Genomic DNA, 18,720 nt, shown 5'->3' on the forward strand with positions numbered 1-18,720 from the left:
AAAGGATGGATTTTTTTTTTCTTTTTCTTTCTTTTTTTTTTTTTTAATAAAAAATTAAGGATACTTGTTGCAACACGACGTACAAAGGCTAATCGATCAAGCTTGTAAAAATATGTTAAACTAATTGGACGTAATTTTTATATTATCGTATCATTACATCGTAAATGCCTCATTCTAATTCTACATTGTAATTTCATCTCAGAATGTCCAATCGATTGCCTTTAATGCCATTGAACACGATGTAATCAAGATTATGTCTCTCATATTTTCCAAGGATTTGGAAAAATGCAATGAAATAAGCATTTGCCGTAAATTTTAGTTTAATTTTAAATTAATTTAGAGCGAGAGGAGTCATAATGATATAAGAATATCGTCGCTCGCGATGGATATATTTAATTAGCATCACTAATTATCAAAAGTTTTTCAAATTAAATTCACTTTGAGGATCGGTAAAATATTAATTTGTATCGTAGCCTACGACCGATGATCTCGATTATGAATGCGACAATTTGGCGGCAAAAGTTAATTAATAAAATTTATAAGCAAAATGTCGAATAAATGTGGTGATTAATGCTAAACGCGTTGTATATTGGTTGCTACGCGAGAACTTTTGTTTGTATGTCGCGAGGCAAAATGTAAGCAATTTAGTCTATCAGCTCATTGGTTTATCAGTACTATTTGTCCTCTCCTCCTCCTCCTCCTCCTCCTAATAATATTAATGCTGGAGCGCTAGACCGAACCCACCACCTACCTTACCCTTGTATACCTTCGAGCACCACTTGACCCATCGAATACTCGCTGTTTGTTTGTTTCATTGAAGTTTCACGTACTTGTTGCAGGAGGCGCTCGAAGTACTAAGAACAACTTCGATTACGGTTGAGCTGGTTGTATGTCGACTTCCCGGTGATACAGCAGGGACACCACCAGGCGTGGCGCCACCGCCGCCCCCAACACGCAGAGATAATCCCGGACTTACCCTCAAAATACCTCTGAATCCTTTACCACTCTTGGATGTTGAACCGTGCGGGGTAAATCGATAAAAATAACTATGCGTTACTTGGCTGGGAGAAGAAGCTCTGGATATAAATTTAAAAAATATGTTTTTCTTGTAATTGTCCGCACGCGCGGTCAAAGGGATAAGAGTCGATTATTGTGGTGTCACTCATTTTCAAGATTCTTCGATAAATGCAATAATAAACTAAGAATGGCTTACGAATGGGTTTCGATTAATTTAGCAATGACATTTAAAGTGAGCGGCGTTGAGCTATTAATTTTTCATTAAACTCTCGTACCTGTGCATAGCCTACATACGGGATTTACAATTAGATCTTTAACAAGGCCAATACGGATATTTAATTATGCCGCATAACATGAAGAAAATAGTATTATAAAATTTTCCTCTATTTATTGCGCACTAGCGCTTTCAAGAACATCGAACGCGAGGTTGTATTTTCATATCAATGTTTAAAAATTCACCAAAGTGTCGTCCAAGATTGAAGAAAAAGCTTTGTAATGAAACTTGAGTCAATGATAACATGTTGAAAGGATTTGATATTTTATCACTAATTTGAGTTTACAATATTATTTATTAAATATTTGGAAAAAAGTTGGTATTTATTTTTTACTCTGCCACTGGCAAACAGAATCGGTATCAATGGCATGTAATAAGATAATTGCATCAATCAAGGAAAAATTAATGGTTGTATATATATATATATATATATATATATATGAATATATATATATGAATATATGAGTATAATATATGTGTAATATTGATTTTAATGTAGAGATAAATAAATTAAAGGAAAAGACAAAAAGCTGAGAAATACACAGACGATGATTATAGCAAAGCAGTGTTGATGATAGTCGTTAATACCAAATGTTTAAAGCGTTTAGAGGGCGTACTTTATTATTTATTCTTTATCGAAATTTTATACAAGGCTGGCATTATATCATGGCATTAAACGTCAAATGCTAATAAAACTTTATATACTTCGGATAAAAGAAATTACAAAAATCATAATTTAAATTGAGATTATTATTCAAATGGCCGTGCCCCAGCGGCTCCATTTCCAATGGAAATTGTAAGCCATGATTAACCTAGTTGAGAAAATATTGGTGTAAAAAAGAATAATCATTAAAACTCGTGTACTGTATTGGGGGCGGGGGGGTAGGGGGGGGGGGGAATTTGCACAAGTCGGGTAATCTATGAGATTTGCCATGGGCGACGTTACTTGACAATTACTCCTCCCGATGCATATTAAGCAATGGCCGTGCGCGTACGTGAAAATGTGCGTTTGTCCGTTGATTGTACGGGCTGAGGTCGGTTGAGAGAGCGTAACGGAGTCTCGAGTATGAGCGAGCTAACCGAGTTCTTTGCGACAGGAGTTCGACATCGAGATGACGAAGGTGGCAGGCAGCCTCGGGTTCACTCTACGAAAGGCGGACAGCAGCGCCCTGGGGCATTACGTGCGCGCCCTGGTGCGGGAGCCAGCGTTAAGCGACGGTAGGATCCAGCCGGGCGACAAGATCGTCGCGGTCGACGGGACCCTCCTGTCCCCGATGAGCCACGAGGAGGCCGTTGCGTTGCTCAGGAGATGCGGTCCCAGGGTCACCCTTAGGCTCTACCGCGATCTAGTGCAAACGCCAGTCTCGGCGCTCTCGCCCACCGAGTCCGACTCCCCCGTCCGTCCGACCAAAACCTCCTTGAGGTGAGCTATAGCTATGCTTCTATTATTTGCACTTAACTTTAAACCCGAGGAGTTCCACTAGCTAAATGATCCAATAGATCCTCCGCTCAAGGATTGCCGAAAATTGTTGACTCTTGGATACTTGTCGCATTTAAAAAACGTAAAATCATTCACGATATATCTTTCCTCGCTATTATTATCAATGCGCACTATAATTTAATTTACCTTTGTTAAGTATTTCTTGTTCTCTCTATCTCTCTTTTCTCGCGATATTTGTCTTAATTTCCCGTGGATTTTTTTTTCTCTTTATCAGTATCGTTATAATTTTAACGATTAAGTTTCACGCTTCACTATGGGACCGAATAGTCAATCGGATTGTAAAAGAATGAAGAAAAAAAGAATTATTGCTTTAAACTTATTATGCTTCTTCTTTTTTTTTCTTTTTTTCTTTTAATCCAATGAGCTTAATTATCTTGAATAATTGTACAACTGTTCAAAGAAATGAAATATTTAGAGAAAGTTTCTTCAAATTGCCATATCATCATAAAAGTCTTTTGTGTCTGTTTGTTTAATTATTTCATTACTTTATTATCCCTATAAATTATAAGATAATTGCTTAAATGCAATAAATGCAATAAATCAAGTAAAGATACAGATAGATAAATATCAGTGTTCAAAAAAAAAAAAAAAAAAAAAAAAAAAAAAACCCTTTTTTAAAATCCCCTTTGCACTTTATCGATTTTGAATTCTTTTCTCTTATAGGCAAGAGGCAGTGGATATGCTTTGTGACCTGGCAGTACGAAAATTATCGCCGCGCACGTCGTGTGGTGGTTCCGCTTGTCCCCGGCAATCGTCGAGCACATCCTGTAACTCGCCAAGACGGTTGCGCAGACCTGTTACGCGTTCCTCGACCGCTGAGACCGATGAAGGTGCGCCGAATATTAACGCCATTTACTTTATATTTATAAGTTGGTCGAATGCGATTGCGCAATTAAGTGGAAAATCTCGTAAATTTTAATGTAGAATATAATCCATTGTGCTGGTTCTATGGGTGGATTTATGATTAACGTGAGAATTTGTCACTTGGAATTTTTAATTTTTTTTTTCTTTTTACCATTACCTAAGGCAATAGCGCGAATAGGATTTATAAATACTTGTTGAAGTGACGTTGAAGCATCTTGTTTCGCCTACAACAGAAATGCCTTTTTTTCCCGGTAAAGTTGTTTATTAAACTATTTACAAAAATTTAGATAATCATCCTTTATAAATATTACAATTGAAATATAAACGATTATTTTCGATAAATTGATATATCCATTCTTTCTCGTACAGGCACGCACGCACGCACGCACGCACGCACGCACGCACGCACGCACGCACACATAATGTTCTATCCACTTATATTCTCATATTACGTATAAATGCGTAAATGATAATCTGTATAAATTTTTCGATTCCATCGTCTCCTTATAATTTTTTATTCATTCTTATTACTTCATAATAAGAATTTTCCATGTATATTAATTGGCTATGTAAAGAGATAGATTTATTTAGCAATGCAAGGTCTATTGAATAATTTGGACGATAAGATTGTGCCTTGCACTTATAATAATGCAATTCGCGTGGCATTTAATCCAAGTGAAAGTAGAAAAAAAGTATGTCAATAACTAGGCTCGCGCTTTCATAACATTTACGCGACAAATCTACCTTTTCAAAACAATAAATATTATGACTTTTTATCGTTCATCGATCTACGATTGTCGTGGAGAAATCATTAATTATCTCGATCGTGCTTCTGTCACACTCGAATTTCGGCAGTGGCACAATGAGACTTTTGTATTTTGCCGAGCGAATTTAAAATCATTCAAATCACTTGTTGCGCATCGCGTTTAGCCAGAATCATTATTTAGCTTTTAATCGCAAATGCAAACTTTTCAACAAGACCTCAAGTTATTCGCATACGCTTACTTAATATCAAACCTAGTAACTTCTCCATTATTCCTTTAAATTCAGCTCGATATTTCATTTCCAATTATCATGGATTTTCATCACTCTGCCCAACTCAATAGTTCATCGATTTATTAATAATTGGAATTTTTTCTATTTTCCTCCCCCATTCTTATCATACGATTCACTTTATTTCAAAATTGTAACTATTTCTATTTGTTTTATCATTTACTTACTGCGAATTACCGACACTTTAATGCACTTCTATCGTAATTGTAATTGTAATTGTTAATTATTCATCCGATCCGTAGTTGAAAAATAATTCAAACACACAAATCGAATTATCCAATATGTTATCCATACCCTTAAATTCTCAAATTTCTCTTACATAATAATCTCTGAATCGATATTAGCTCATCGCTATCCTCGCTTATTACCTTCGAAATCGATACGTTTTTTAACCGTAATTTTATCACTCGCAGTACTTCAATTTGTCTCAACTCGTCGCTAAACTATTATCAATCAGTATTCGCAACACAGATAATAAAGATAATTTTCCATGAAAAATAACGCAATTTTAAGAATATCGATGCTATCAGTTTATCACGGCTCGTCATTCAGCTATTAGCGCACGTTTTTCTACGTCCAAGACTGAGCGCTTACGACTACCGAAGGAGTAATTTAAAATTAAACAAGAATAAAATTAAAATGATCGCCTACACGTACCGTAAGAGCTTGAGTGATGATGAGAATACCCCGGGACTCTGGCTTACGTTGTCCTACGCTCCTTACCTCACGCCCTTCCCTTAAATTATTCAGGCGGCAGTAGCGTCAGTCGCAAAAACGAGCATCATCCGCAGCCGTCGAGCCTTAGCCAGGAAACCTCGGACTCGGACCAGTGCTCCATCAAAACTCACATCACGAACTCGCAGCCGGAAACCCCGGCCAACGACATCATAGACCCACCTCCGCTCTACGACGTATGCGATTCGAGCGATTCGAGCTCTGCTCAGGCCTGTCAGCAGCAGCCGAGCCGGCCCAGTTTCCTGGACTTGCGCAGCCCGATCGACAAGCCGCGCTTCCAGTTCAGCATCGACTCGGATTGCAGTAACGGCGCGGATCCCGTCATCGCTCTTGACAACGAGCACGGGGCACGGGATCGCGTAGCCGCGGCTCTTGACAGCAACGTGCCAGGCACTAACCATCTCGCGGAACCGGCGTCGATGCCACCGTTGTTCGACGCTGACGCCACTTTCAGTTACAAGAATCCGGCTTACCAAAGCGCGAATCCAGCATGCGGGGCCGCTCTACCCGTCGAGAACGCCAATACAAAAACTAAAGTCTCGCACTCGAGCGAGCAGGATATTCCAGGTACGTTACCCTTCTACCTACCACTTTCGCCCTAATTTCGCAAGAGGACGTTTCTCCCCGTAACAACGCGACCATTATTATTTCCATACTTCACCAGCAACTTTGTTTATTTTATTGCTCGATCGACCTTTATGGGATGTTTAATCCTCGAAGGCCGTGTATCAAGCTCGCAAATTCAAAAAGACTAGGACTACGGTAAAGTTTTATAATTTCGATATAACGATTGCCGCTTTACTTCTTAAGCGACGAAGAATTAAGATTACGTTGTGCTCTTCGGATCGACTAGAATCGACTAGAGAATCAATTAATATAGCATAAATTTACAAACGAAGCGTCTGTAGGTCGATGTGTCTGTAGGTAATTTGAAGGTTGAAGGATGAAAAGGAAGGACCTTTGCTTGACATTTTCATTAGTCAATGAATATTTAATTGCGTGCTATTTAATTTAGGTAAAATTATGGGAGCTGATAATCCAGGTGGCAGTAAGGGTCTTTTGAAGTGGAAGGGCGTTATGTTTGCACCAAACGATAGCGATGAAATTGACGGAAAATGTAAAATGCCAATTAATAAAGATACCATTGAATCGGCTGCCTTATCGAGCCTTCATGAACAAGGACACGAGGTAAGTGATTATTTACATTCGTTTCTTAAATTTCAACTCGGCATTAATTGATGTTATAACGACGCGTTAACTTTAATGAATAGAGAAATTTCTTATGACTTTTCATAATTATGAATATATGATGCAGGTTTTCATGGTTGAATTGACACGAGGATGGAATAGTCGTCTTGGTTTTAGTTTACAATCAGACGGAGAAAATACAGTGATATCTGTTGTACATCCTGATAGTGTCGCTGCTAAAGATGGAAGACTCAAGCAAGGCGATGTTTTAATAATGGTACTCTCGATTATTTAATTATGCCTTTAAAAATATTGTTGTAGAGTTGGTATGCAGTTTAGAGCAGATATAACTTATGATTGAATAATTTATTTTAATTTAATGTAAAAGTTAATAAACTCTATCTTAATATGAGCACAATATTATAAATATTACTTCGTATTACTATAATTTAGAAAGGATAGCCATCAAAAGTGCGTCAAGTAGTTTTTTTTACATACCGTAGTAGAAGAGCTATTTTAGCTTTATATCAGCAAAATAATAGTAGACGACGACGTCAATTCTTAGATCATTTCAATTGAATTTATTTTAAATTATAGTTCAATATGTATAGTTAAAAAATTAAAAAAAAAAAAAAAAAAAAAAAAAAAAAAAAAAAGCGGCTATAATAACAAATATAAAATTCAAATTAGCTTGTATCAATTTTTCTTTTTGTTATTTTTCAGGTAAATGATGAAAGTGTGGAACACATGTCGACGACTAATATAATCGATTTATTACGCAAAATTCGCGGATCTATAGGGATTACTGTATTAAGACGCAAAAAAGAAGACGGAACGTGATATTAAAACAATGTCCTCACACTTGGATACGAAAATTTGAAATTTCCAATTTTGAAAAGCCTACATTTTTTTTCTTTCTTTTTTTTTTTTTTTTTTTTTTTTTTTTTTTCTTTTTTTTTTTTTCTTTTACAATTTTTTTTTTTTATGCCTGTTTCACTCTAAAATATAATACAATCTAGCAACTACCCCTTGTAAAAAAAATATTCACGAGTTAATTTCAAATGGCTTTCGAGTGGAATTTAATTTCCAATTGAAAGCTTTAAAAATATCGATAGACTGATCGTTTCAAGCAATAAAAAATTACTTGGTAACAACTCCAACGATTGTAAATAAAATATTGCGTTCTATGTATTATAATTGTATAATTGAATGATTGATGTTGAGTGCCAAGATTAACGAGAAAAACAATTTGTAAAGGATAACGGCCGAGCATCATTCTCATTTTATAAAATCGAAAATTTTAATTAAAATGAACAACTTTTGCTGATGAAATGAGCTTAAACTATAATTAATTAAACAATTAAATTCCTAACTAATATCAAATCATATATAAAAAAAACATTTATGAACAGTGAAATATATTGTAAATTGACATCTTGTAAAAAAAGTTTTAATATTTAAAAATCATTGAGCATCGATATTACAATGATTATCTGACCCTACATAAGTTTTCATGTAAATAAATGATAAATGAAAACAGTACACGAAATATATAAGCGTCAAAGATTTACTGAAAAGAATAAATTTTTTATTCAGCGGATGTAACATCTTACTTTTATAAATACAGTGCACTTTCACACATATTAATATCAATTAAATATATATATATATATAACAATTTCTTGTAAGTTATTTATTTATTATCTTTTTTTTATAAAAATTTTAAAACGTCCTTAAGATTATTTTTTTTATATTTATATTGTATTTAGTGTTGTTTGCTCTTAAAAGTGTAAACATATCATACGTTTGATGTACTTATAACATTAAATATTTTCCCATAACTCAAACAAAAAGAAAAAAAAAAGAAGAAAAAAAATAGAAATAAAGAAAAAAAAGAAGAAAAAAAAGGGGGAAAAAAAAATATGAACTGTTAAAAAACTGTATAAAATAGCCTTGAAGCGTTTTTTATTTATTTTTTTTTTTTGTTTTTTTTCGGTTTTTTTCGGTTTTTTTGTTTTTTTTTTGTTTTTTTCGTTTTTTTTTGTTTTTTTTTTTTTTTTTTTTTTGTTTTTTTTTTTTGTTTTTTTTTTTTTACCATCAAAATAATTACTTAAAAATATAAAAAGAAAAAGCAAATACATTGACAAATGCAAAGTAAAAAAAAAGAAATGATACGTCAGTATAAAATATTAATAATGATTACGTTATGAATTAAAATAATTTGCAGATATTATAAAATTAAATGTCAAGGGATATGATAAAAGAAAATGAAGTAAATCCGTTTTAATTGTAACGAGCGAAAATTCAAAAGCGAAAAAGATTAAGATTTTTTCTCTTTGGAGAATATATATATATATATATATATATATATATAGCAGTAATTATTACAAATTCATTAAAATGCAAATGTATGGAAAATATATCGGCACATATACATATAAATATTTAATAAATGTGATAATTAGTGTTGTAATAGAATCTTCTATCATAGAAATCTTTTAAAAAGCTTTATTGAACGTTATAACAGTTTAAGAAAAATTTAAATTATATGTATCTATAAAGAAATTTTATCAAAATACCAAAGTATAAGTGTGTAAATAATCAAAGGCATTGTTTTGATTCTTTAAGCTCTGGAACTATGAGCATATTTTACGAAAATTATAAATTATTTTAAAAAATAGCTCAGTGGTTTTACATTACTTAGGTCAATGACTTATGTTAGACTGCGATGTTATCCTGTATGAAATAAAGTTCAATGTCTTTCACAATATTTGATTAATTTTCTACATACACCCATAACCGTACATTTATTTTCTCGTCTAATTAAATCATTCTCAACCTCAGTTGTAAATGGCAAATTCAATATTATATTACAATTATATTAATTATAAATACGAAGCAGAACTTGTGAAAATAAATTATTGCATCAAGTTGCAAAATAACAATTTTCAAACGCTATGTAAATTCAATTAATTTGTAGGTCAATAAGGTAAGTCAATAGCCATTATTGGAAAGGTTCGCCAGATAAAGCACAACCAATTGTATTTTCGTATTATTATTTGTATGCGTGTAAAGTGATAAAGAGTAACGTCATTTATCATTTCGTGAAACATCGGCGCGAAGAAAGGAGAATTGAAAAAACTGTATGTTACACATGAATGATTAATAGACATCGAATGGCCAATAATCATTAGATAAAACATGTTGTACTGCGATAACTGACCAACATATAACACGAGCAATTGTACAGATAAGATAATAATGTAAATACGCAATACGAATTCTTCGTAAACCTCTTAACAAACTCAGCATTGAAATATTCTCATTGTGTCAAATATAAATAATACTAATTTTTAACACTCGAGTGATGCTTGAAGAGTACAAGAATATTCATGAATAAATAATCGAATCTCAATATATAGACGATTTTATATATATATATATATTTATTATTTATAAAAGTATGAATTAAATTATTTTTAAATGTAAAGGGTATCTTAGGAAGGAACTTAGAAAGATCTTCGGCAGTACAAATGTCCAGCTAAATCATGGTAAACGACTATTAATTTACATTACGATCTACGATTGCCTGACGACGACGTGCTGGTCTTTTAGGTGAATTCAGCGACTCGTCAAACGGATAATCTGTTAAATTCACTTTGGGTCGACCTCGTCGACGCTTTAATGAACCGTCCGAGGTAACGACGCTTTTAAAGTTACTTGTTTCCTCGTTGGCACTCGATGACTTGTCGATTAAATTACCGTGTGATTTACTGGACAAACGATTACTTTTCCTTAATGGACGACACACTGGAATTTCGTTTTCGAAAGTCAATTTACAATTCTCGTTTATAAAAGGAGCATCATTTTCTTTTTCCAGTCTCGTATTATCTACGCCTTCGGAAATTTCCAGAATTTCACTAATTCTTTGTTCCTCTACTTGTTTGGAATCAACGTTACCTGCAACATAAACGATCGATATTGCAATTATTATGTATGCAGGAAATTTCATTAGATCCGATGAATATGAAGTTCGTAGGATCTCATCAACGATACTCTTCCCCTTACACGTATTTACAAATTCATCGTGACCATCGCTTGACATAAGACATGACTTATCATTAACTGAGCTACACAAATCATTGGAAGAAGTTGTGGAATTTACGCTTTGTCGAAATAATTTCATATTATATAAAAAAACGTCTTTCTCCTCAACCTTAATCTCACTTAATCTTACACTATCCATTAGCCTCTCACCGGTCCCTCTCCTCTCATTTGTATGAACTACATTTTAAAAATTAATCAATAATTTAACATATTTCATTTACAATTTGTAAAAAAAAATTAACTACCATTACATACGTTTCTCTACAAATTTACTGGATCTATTATCGTTACGTTTATCAACAGAATAATCATTAATAATGTCATTGCATAAATTTCTAGCTACAATTCTATGATTTTCTGTATCTGTCAAGTTATTTGATACACGTTGAGGCATTTCGGCAGATTTAAAAGTTTGTAATTTTCTTGATAATTTAAACTTCTTTCGATTTAAATTTTTATTCAGTACCGGACTAGTTTCTATATCATCGTCGGTCGACTCATCATCCGCTTGTACCGCATCTGATTTATTAAAAATCTTTTCGTGAACCATTGGTGATTTTACAGTCTCTTTACTCCAAGAACTTTTTTCTGAAGTTTTAATGGGACTCTCTGGAGAACTCATAGACGTCGAATTGTTTAAATTTATCGAATTGTATTTTAGTGGATCATCACTTCTATATTGCTGTAGTGGATAAGATTCATCCGAATCAATGTCCTGAAATGCATCATCGGATGATGGTTTAAAAATACTTTCTTCATATTCTCTAGTACATTCTGAAAGATTATTGTCGTTCATCGAGGTGGACGGTTTACTATTGCAATTACTCGTTTCGATAGTTGGCTTTTCCTTCATTATTTCAATTCGACTTTTAACATCTTCAATAAGTTTCTCGAAGCTGGATTTATTCGCATGCCCTGTAAAAATTATTATTTGCAAATCAAATTTATTTTGACCGACTCCATGTTACATAAATTCGTTTTACTCACTATAACTTTTTTGAGCTTCTTCTATTTTTTCTTCATTGGCATTCTTCTCAATTTGTAATCTCTGCAAGGAACAAAAATAATCTATTTTATAATTTTAGATTATAGTATTGGGAGAATGTGCAATATTATCGCTCACAGTCTAATCTGATATTATGCGTGTATACATATTATAATATTACATTCATTTCGGTATTTAGCATTTTAAACTATAATAGCACATTAATATAATATTTACATATAATATAAATATAGAGATCAATTTATATTCATACAAACGTACAAACATATTGATTAAGAAACAAATTTAAATATATTTTAAATATAAAACTTAGATAACTATTTTCTACGCTCTGGTAATATGAACGTAAAATAGAAAATTATAATAAACGATAGGAAAGCATTGTATTTAAAAAATTTTAAATTAAAAAAAAAAAAAACAAAATAATATTACCTTCTCTATGTTATATGAGTATAATAAACAACATATATACAATAAAATATTTGAAAATGCTTAATGAACAATAAAGATGGAAAATTAAAAATATCGTTTATGTAAAATTTAATTATAATATTTAAGAAAAAAAATTTTCTTTTATCATTTAAAAGTTAGTCACAGTAGAAATTACTATTGCACATACTCAGTAATTATTATTGAAATTCATTACTAATACATTTAATGTAGATGCGGATAATAAAAAACTATCCATTTTTCGCTCTTGTTTTTCTTCAAGTTCGCATTGTTTTATTAAATCAGCGACGGCTCGAGGTACCAATTTATCACATTCGGTATTATAAATTATAGAGTATCTAGTAAATCGATTTTCTAAGGTCTTTCTATCACCCTGACTTGATAGGCCAAATTCTTTCATTTTTTTACGCAATTCTGCATCCTTCATTACTCGAAGGACAAGTTTCGGTAGAAGTGGTCGTTTGGTTATAATTCTGAAATTATTACTCTAATTAATTTACATACTTATAAATATCTATACTCTTTCAAATATAATTATAAATTTAAAATACAAATATAACTAATTAATGATTAATAAGAAAATTAATGATTTAGTTATTTTATGCACAATAAAAACTTTAACGTTAATTACCTTTTATTTTTAATTCTACTTTCACTGGATTCTCGTTTAAGACAAGCATCTAAATGGGTATTGATGTGCGTTTCCGATATTTCTACGCTACATACAGGACACGATACAGTTTTTGTACTGACAATCGATGTCGATAAGACCTCTCTTTTTTTAGGAGTATTAAAAATTTTTGCAATATTTTGTTCAACTTTGGGTGAATCGTTTATACTTGGATTACTAGTGCTACATTGAGGGGCAGTGGCGACCGATGAACTAACCGTCGAATTAATTAATCCCTGAATCGTCGTTTCTGATACTTTAGGAGATTTGCAAAATTGATTGTTTCGAGCTGGTCTCATTGGAGGGGTATTTGGATCTATTTCTGAAACTGCTATATTATCTGTATTTTTATTGTCGATCAGATGAAGCAGTTTTATTCTAAGCTGTAAATAATGTTGAATAATTTCGTCCATAGCACGATTTATATACAAATCTTTTTCATACAGAACATGAAAACAAACAGGACACTGGGTCTTATAATGCAAATACTTTCTAATACAAAGAGAACAATCTGAAATAAATGTTATACCATTAAACTTATACGTCTTTATACATGTTTATTAAAAGGATAGTAAAAGAATATATTCTAATATGTATTATGATAGATTAAAAGTTGGATATAAAATGCTATTAAAACAATATATTTTCTTTTGAAAGAATTAAAACAAAACAAAACAAATATATATATATATATATATAACATAATAGAAATATATCTTACAATTATGAGAACAAGGCGTCATTACAGAAGTTTCCATATATTCATAACAAATTCCACAGATCATAAAATCCTCGATTCTCTGTTAAAAAAAAAAAAAAAAAATAAAGAAAAGCAAAATTTGCTTTAATGCCCAAATCACATAAGCATAAAAATTCGATGAATAAAAAATTAATTCAAAGAAGTTAATTACCTTCAAATCACTATATTCGTAAGGCCATTCGATATCTCTTACATTTGTCATTTTGATGAAATTTGTATTCCAATTAGGAGGTTAACGAGATTATATAAATACTGGACGAGTTAGTTCTGATACATTCACTACTTTCTTCAATAAATTTTGAATTATCATTATTGAAACTTCGTACGTAAAACTATACCATTATGCATATTTAACATTGTAATATTTAAGTATTTATAAACATGTATGAAACGGGGATTAATTTAACGAAATATGACTTAAAAAACAGCCGCCTTTTAACATAAATTGAATTGGGATTGCTTATTCCCATCGATATGCACTGAACCACGCTAACCTATAAAATTATTTTCATTAAATTGAATTTTGCACAATCCATAATTTCATTCCTTTTATTTAACATCGTTAAAATTGCAATTTTAGCTCATTTAATTTAATGTTCTTATCGAGTGAAATAAAAATATTCATCATTTATTGTTGTATGGCATAATGTTTGTTGAAAATGTTAACATTTTAAATATAAGAAGATTACCCAACTCTCATATTATTTAATTTCAATATTATTTTTTTAATAAGTCTTACAAAGTAGTACTGCAAAATTTACATGTAAAATTGTGATGCAAACAGTGACGTAAAAATAGAAAAATTAAACATAATATATGTTGTATGAGCGCAGTCATCCAATTTATTCACTTAACCATGTTAACAACCATGTTGTTAAAATTTACAAAAAAATCCTTTTGTCCTTGCATACCTATTATCCATAAAAGCTTGTAATGAATTCCGTAGAACAGAGATCGAAAAGCAAAATAAATACATAGAATATTCAAATCTGTAATTTGAAGCCAACCTTGTATTTATCAGCTTACGGGCGCTTTATTATCAACCGTTTAATTTGGACGAGAGGAAAGCAATTCGGTGATCAAGTATATCGATACTTGTATAATGTTTTTCTTGTGTCACAAGCATTTTAATATAAATTATCGAAATTATCGAAATTATCGAAATTTTCGAAATTTTAATAGATTTTTCTATTAGAATTTTCACGCGCCCTTACAATAAACCATATTTGTAGTCAACCAAGTGGCGACTATTTTATCAACACAAATAGACTTTTGTGACAATGCGAGCGCATACGTGGTGAGCTGCAGTTTTACAGTTTTTCAGTTATAAAAAATATTACGATAAAATTCATAAAATTGGAGATAAGTAATAATAAATATAATTTAACGAAAATTTCAAGGAAATTGGAAAAATCTTTTGTAGAATTGAAAACTGGTTGCGCGTCGATCGATTGTATTATTACAAATACAAAATATATATTCGGCAAAGCATTAATATCGATAATCTTTTGTCTTATAATCATTAATACGCACAATTTAAAATAATATAATATATTATGCTTAAATGTCAACGAAGCTTGGAGATTATTACTGCTAATGCACAAAAAATATAATCATATTTATTGGTTCGTGTCGCTGCAGTAAAATCTTTTTGTAAAATATAAAACAATCTTGATATCATTGAACGCTTTAAATTTTTTATTGAATTTGTATGTCGCCTAATCGAGGATATGATGTATTAATGGTTATATAAAAGCATGAAATATCTAATGGAGATATAAAACATGCGATTATCACACGAGCCCTAAAAACTAGTAGAACGTCGGTTAAAAAAGAAAAAAAAAAGAGAAAAAAAATCCATTACGAAGTAAATAAATGAAGCAAGGACAGAGAGAGAGAGAGAGAGAGAGAGAGAGAGAGCAAAGAAACTCAAGGGACACAGAGGCAAAAAGACATACGGACACAAAGCTAAAACATGTCTGTTTAATTCATCGTTAGAAAAAAAAAAAGAAAAAAAAAAGAAGAAAAATCAAGTGAAACAAAGAAGCTTAAGCAGTTGCATATAAGCGTAAGAATCATAAGACCATTGAAGCAACGGAATTTAATCCAGAATAGAAATGAGCTTATGTAACATTACATTTCCAATCCAATTCTAAATTTACTAAGAACAGAACTCGTGCATTCGCATGTAGAATCTTTAATCGCAATGACTCGACGTAATATGGGAAATCATTGAATACTAGAACGTATTTATCAAAAGGCAAAATTCAAGGTTTACCTCATAATGTCCAAAGCCAATCCAAGTAATCATTTATTTGAAACTAAATTCAGGCACTAAATTATCAATCAGCCGCACGTATTATTATTATTATTATTATTATTATCGTAACTTGGTATTATGTGCTGAAGTTTGAGAAATAGTGGCAAACAAATGAATGCAAAAGGACGAACCGTAGAACAGCAAAAATAGATGTTTTAGTTTTAGCCTTCCCCATGAGGGCGTGGGCCCTCCCTCCCACCCTAGCGGAAACGCACCCATCTCTCTTTTTAGATTGCAAAATAGATCAAATATGTACACGTACACGCAAAAATAGTGTATTACAGTTTTCTCGTAGACGGTAAGCAATGAAAAGGTGGCATATTAATCATAAGAGCGTGCAAATTGACAGCGGTGCCATCCTACGTGCAGCCCATCTTCTTCGAGATTTATGTACCCGAGGATGCCTCTGTGCCAATAACCATACGAACGCAGCCACAACTGCACAACTCTAAAAATGGCGGCATATATGTTTATTATTTTCATTCATCGCCTGTATAATATAATATATTTATTTCGGCTAAACTGTACCAAGTGCAAGTTGCCAAACACCTTCCCATCCCATCCCATCCCATCCCATCCCATCCCATCCCATACCATCCCATACCATCCCCTCCCGCCCTCCCATCCTCCCCCTCCGCCACGCTTCGCCGGCGTGCAGCATCAAAAATAAAAATTTACGTTAAATAATACGGACAACGGGGCGTCCAACTAATATGATTACACAAACTTCACAACCACACGGCCAGACATATGCTTAACAAATGAAAGAATTAATTCTTTCATTCCATATATTGACCGTCATAACCCCATCCTCTCGTCTCTCGTAGAATTACTTTCTTTTTCCTGCAATACCAGACTTGCTTTATTATAGATATCTACAGCCCATTAGTGTTAGTCTTTCGAGGCTCGTATTCACATTTTCATTAGTTATCTAATAAAAGTTCTGCCTGTAAATTTAATTTATTTTTCATTTGTGAAAATTTCATTTGATCTATTTAGAAATCTAATCAAATAGCAAAACGTAATCCACTCCAACTCCACACTTTCAAACATTTTTTACTATGAATTGCATATAATATAATAAATATTAAAAATAAAAATTAAAAAAAAGAAGAAAAAAAATCTAACGTAGACGTTTGTTATTGGCTCCAGGGGGGATTGAACCCACGACCTTTGCGTTATTAGCGCAACGCTCTAACCAACTGAGCTATGGAGCCGGATAATCGTCGGTGAAGAGTATAATCATTTTCTCACTTGTTTTACTATTTTCTACTTCACTATACCAATCACAGATATCGATAAGCTTTATAAAATATAGCATTATTACAACTCTTTTCGATTGAATGCATTCTTACTCGATTATTGAATAATAGTTACGTCATTGTATTTATCGCTTGCCAAAATATTAGTAACAAAATTGATTTGGTTTATTTATTTGTTTGCGCATTAAATTACTGATATTGAAATATATTGGAATAGTAGTATGATTGACACAATAAGATGATCGTATGCTAATAATATGATATCGGCCTAACGCATGTCTATTTAAGTTTATCAAGGTGTTATTATGGTTTATAAAAATCATATCACTTAATCAAATGCGATGGACAACGTTTAAACAAAACTGTTAAAACTCGAACGGTCTTTATACAATAATTCTCAGAATACATAAAAAAAAAAAAAAAAAAATAAATAAAATAAAAAAATAAAAAAATATCTAGATATTATCATTGGCTAGAAAAGAATCTAATAAATTATCGCATACACGATTTTATTAATAAATACCAATGAAATAATATATCAAAATATTAGAAATGCGCAAATTTATAGAATTATATTATAAAATCTTGACTAACATGTTATTACAAAAATGTAGATTTTTTTTATTTTTTTTTTTTTTTTTTTTTTTTTTTAAATTTAATTTAATTTAAAAACGCACTTTCGACATCTTTATATTAATTAATTAATACAAGACTTATTAGAACTGAATGTACTCAAGAATATATGAATAAACATAAATTACAAACATGTATAATCTGCTTTAAACTCTCAGTAAATAGTCATTTTTTAAAACCTGACACACGTTGCATATTTCTACAAAAATGGTACGATATTTTAATTAATTGCAATATTTATGTATCATATAGTTTCATCTCCACACGATTTCCCAGTAATTTCATCCAATTAAATCATTCAAATTATGATTTACTTAGTATAGTATTAAATTGTAAGAAATTTAATAAAAAAAAAAAAAAAAGTCTCCTTTACTTTCTAATTTCTAAAATGTATTTGAAGTAAAGATTCACTTAATATAATATTATTGATATTTTAGTATATAGAAAAACATTTGATATCTCGATTCCGTAATTTATCAATTGCGACTTTTTATAATAGAATAGAATATATGATGTAAATATATATGCTTTTAATCGAAAAGGAACTAATAAATTAATAATTTACCGATTTAAGTCCTTAAAGAATATTTAAAAAAAAAAAAAAAAAAAAAAAAAAAAAAAAAAAAAAAAAAAAAAAAAAAGCATTTATTATAAAAAATATCATTCTCTATTTGCACATATACTTTCATCGGATTAAAAATGTGTATAAAATTTTTTTATAATATTTATTCCACTATTTGATATTTGTTTAAACTAAATTTCTGCAAATATATTTTTTAATTGAAAATAATTATATTTAGAGCAAAAAAAAAAAAAAAAAAAAAATTTGCACCTAAAATTCAAAACTAAAAATTTACCAAAGTAATAAAAATATATTGCA

General features: G+C 31.3%; 2 protein-coding genes and 1 non-coding gene across 3 annotated transcripts in view; 1 reads left to right on the forward strand and 2 right to left on the reverse strand.

The window, feature by feature from the left end:
* The window catches only part of LOC105363838 (uncharacterized), a 46,467-nt gene extending 38,976 nt beyond the window's left edge, over positions 1 to 7,491 (forward strand). The window contains exons 8-14 of the mRNA XM_011501637.1: positions 840 to 1,028; positions 2,389 to 2,714; positions 3,456 to 3,622; positions 5,460 to 6,011; positions 6,460 to 6,632; positions 6,760 to 6,909; positions 7,356 to 7,491. Of these exons, the coding sequence (XP_011499939.1) occupies positions 840 to 1,028; positions 2,389 to 2,714; positions 3,456 to 3,622; positions 5,460 to 6,011; positions 6,460 to 6,632; positions 6,760 to 6,909; positions 7,356 to 7,472 (1,674 nt within the window). The 3' untranslated portion in view covers positions 7,473 to 7,491. The remainder of the gene's footprint in view (positions 1 to 839; positions 1,029 to 2,388; positions 2,715 to 3,455; positions 3,623 to 5,459; positions 6,012 to 6,459; positions 6,633 to 6,759; positions 6,910 to 7,355) is intronic.
* Positions 7,492 to 10,127: 2,636 nt separating this feature from the next.
* Positions 10,128 to 14,056, reverse strand: LOC105363891 (E3 ubiquitin-protein ligase RAD18). The gene is made up of 7 exons (XM_011501694.1): positions 13,777 to 14,056; positions 13,587 to 13,665; positions 12,827 to 13,376; positions 12,398 to 12,668; positions 11,727 to 11,787; positions 10,995 to 11,654; positions 10,128 to 10,916 (listed from the first exon to the last, which is right to left on the reverse strand). The coding sequence occupies exons 1-7, from the start codon at positions 13,825 to 13,827 to the stop codon at positions 10,195 to 10,197; spliced, it is 2,394 nt and encodes a 797-aa protein (XP_011499996.1). The 5' UTR covers positions 13,828 to 14,056; the 3' UTR covers positions 10,128 to 10,194.
* A 3,032-nt stretch (positions 14,057 to 17,088) lies between these two features.
* TRNAI-AAU (transfer RNA isoleucine (anticodon AAU)) lies at positions 17,089 to 17,162 on the reverse strand. Its single transcript has one exon. It is a non-coding gene; the product is annotated as a tRNA-Ile (tRNA).
* Between the last annotated feature and the right edge of the window lie 1,558 nt (positions 17,163 to 18,720).

This window comes from Ceratosolen solmsi, unplaced genomic scaffold (genome assembly GCF_000503995.2).
Source record: "Ceratosolen solmsi marchali unplaced genomic scaffold, CerSol_1.0 scaffold28, whole genome shotgun sequence".
Taxonomy (NCBI): Eukaryota; Metazoa; Arthropoda; class Insecta; order Hymenoptera; family Agaonidae; genus Ceratosolen; species Ceratosolen solmsi.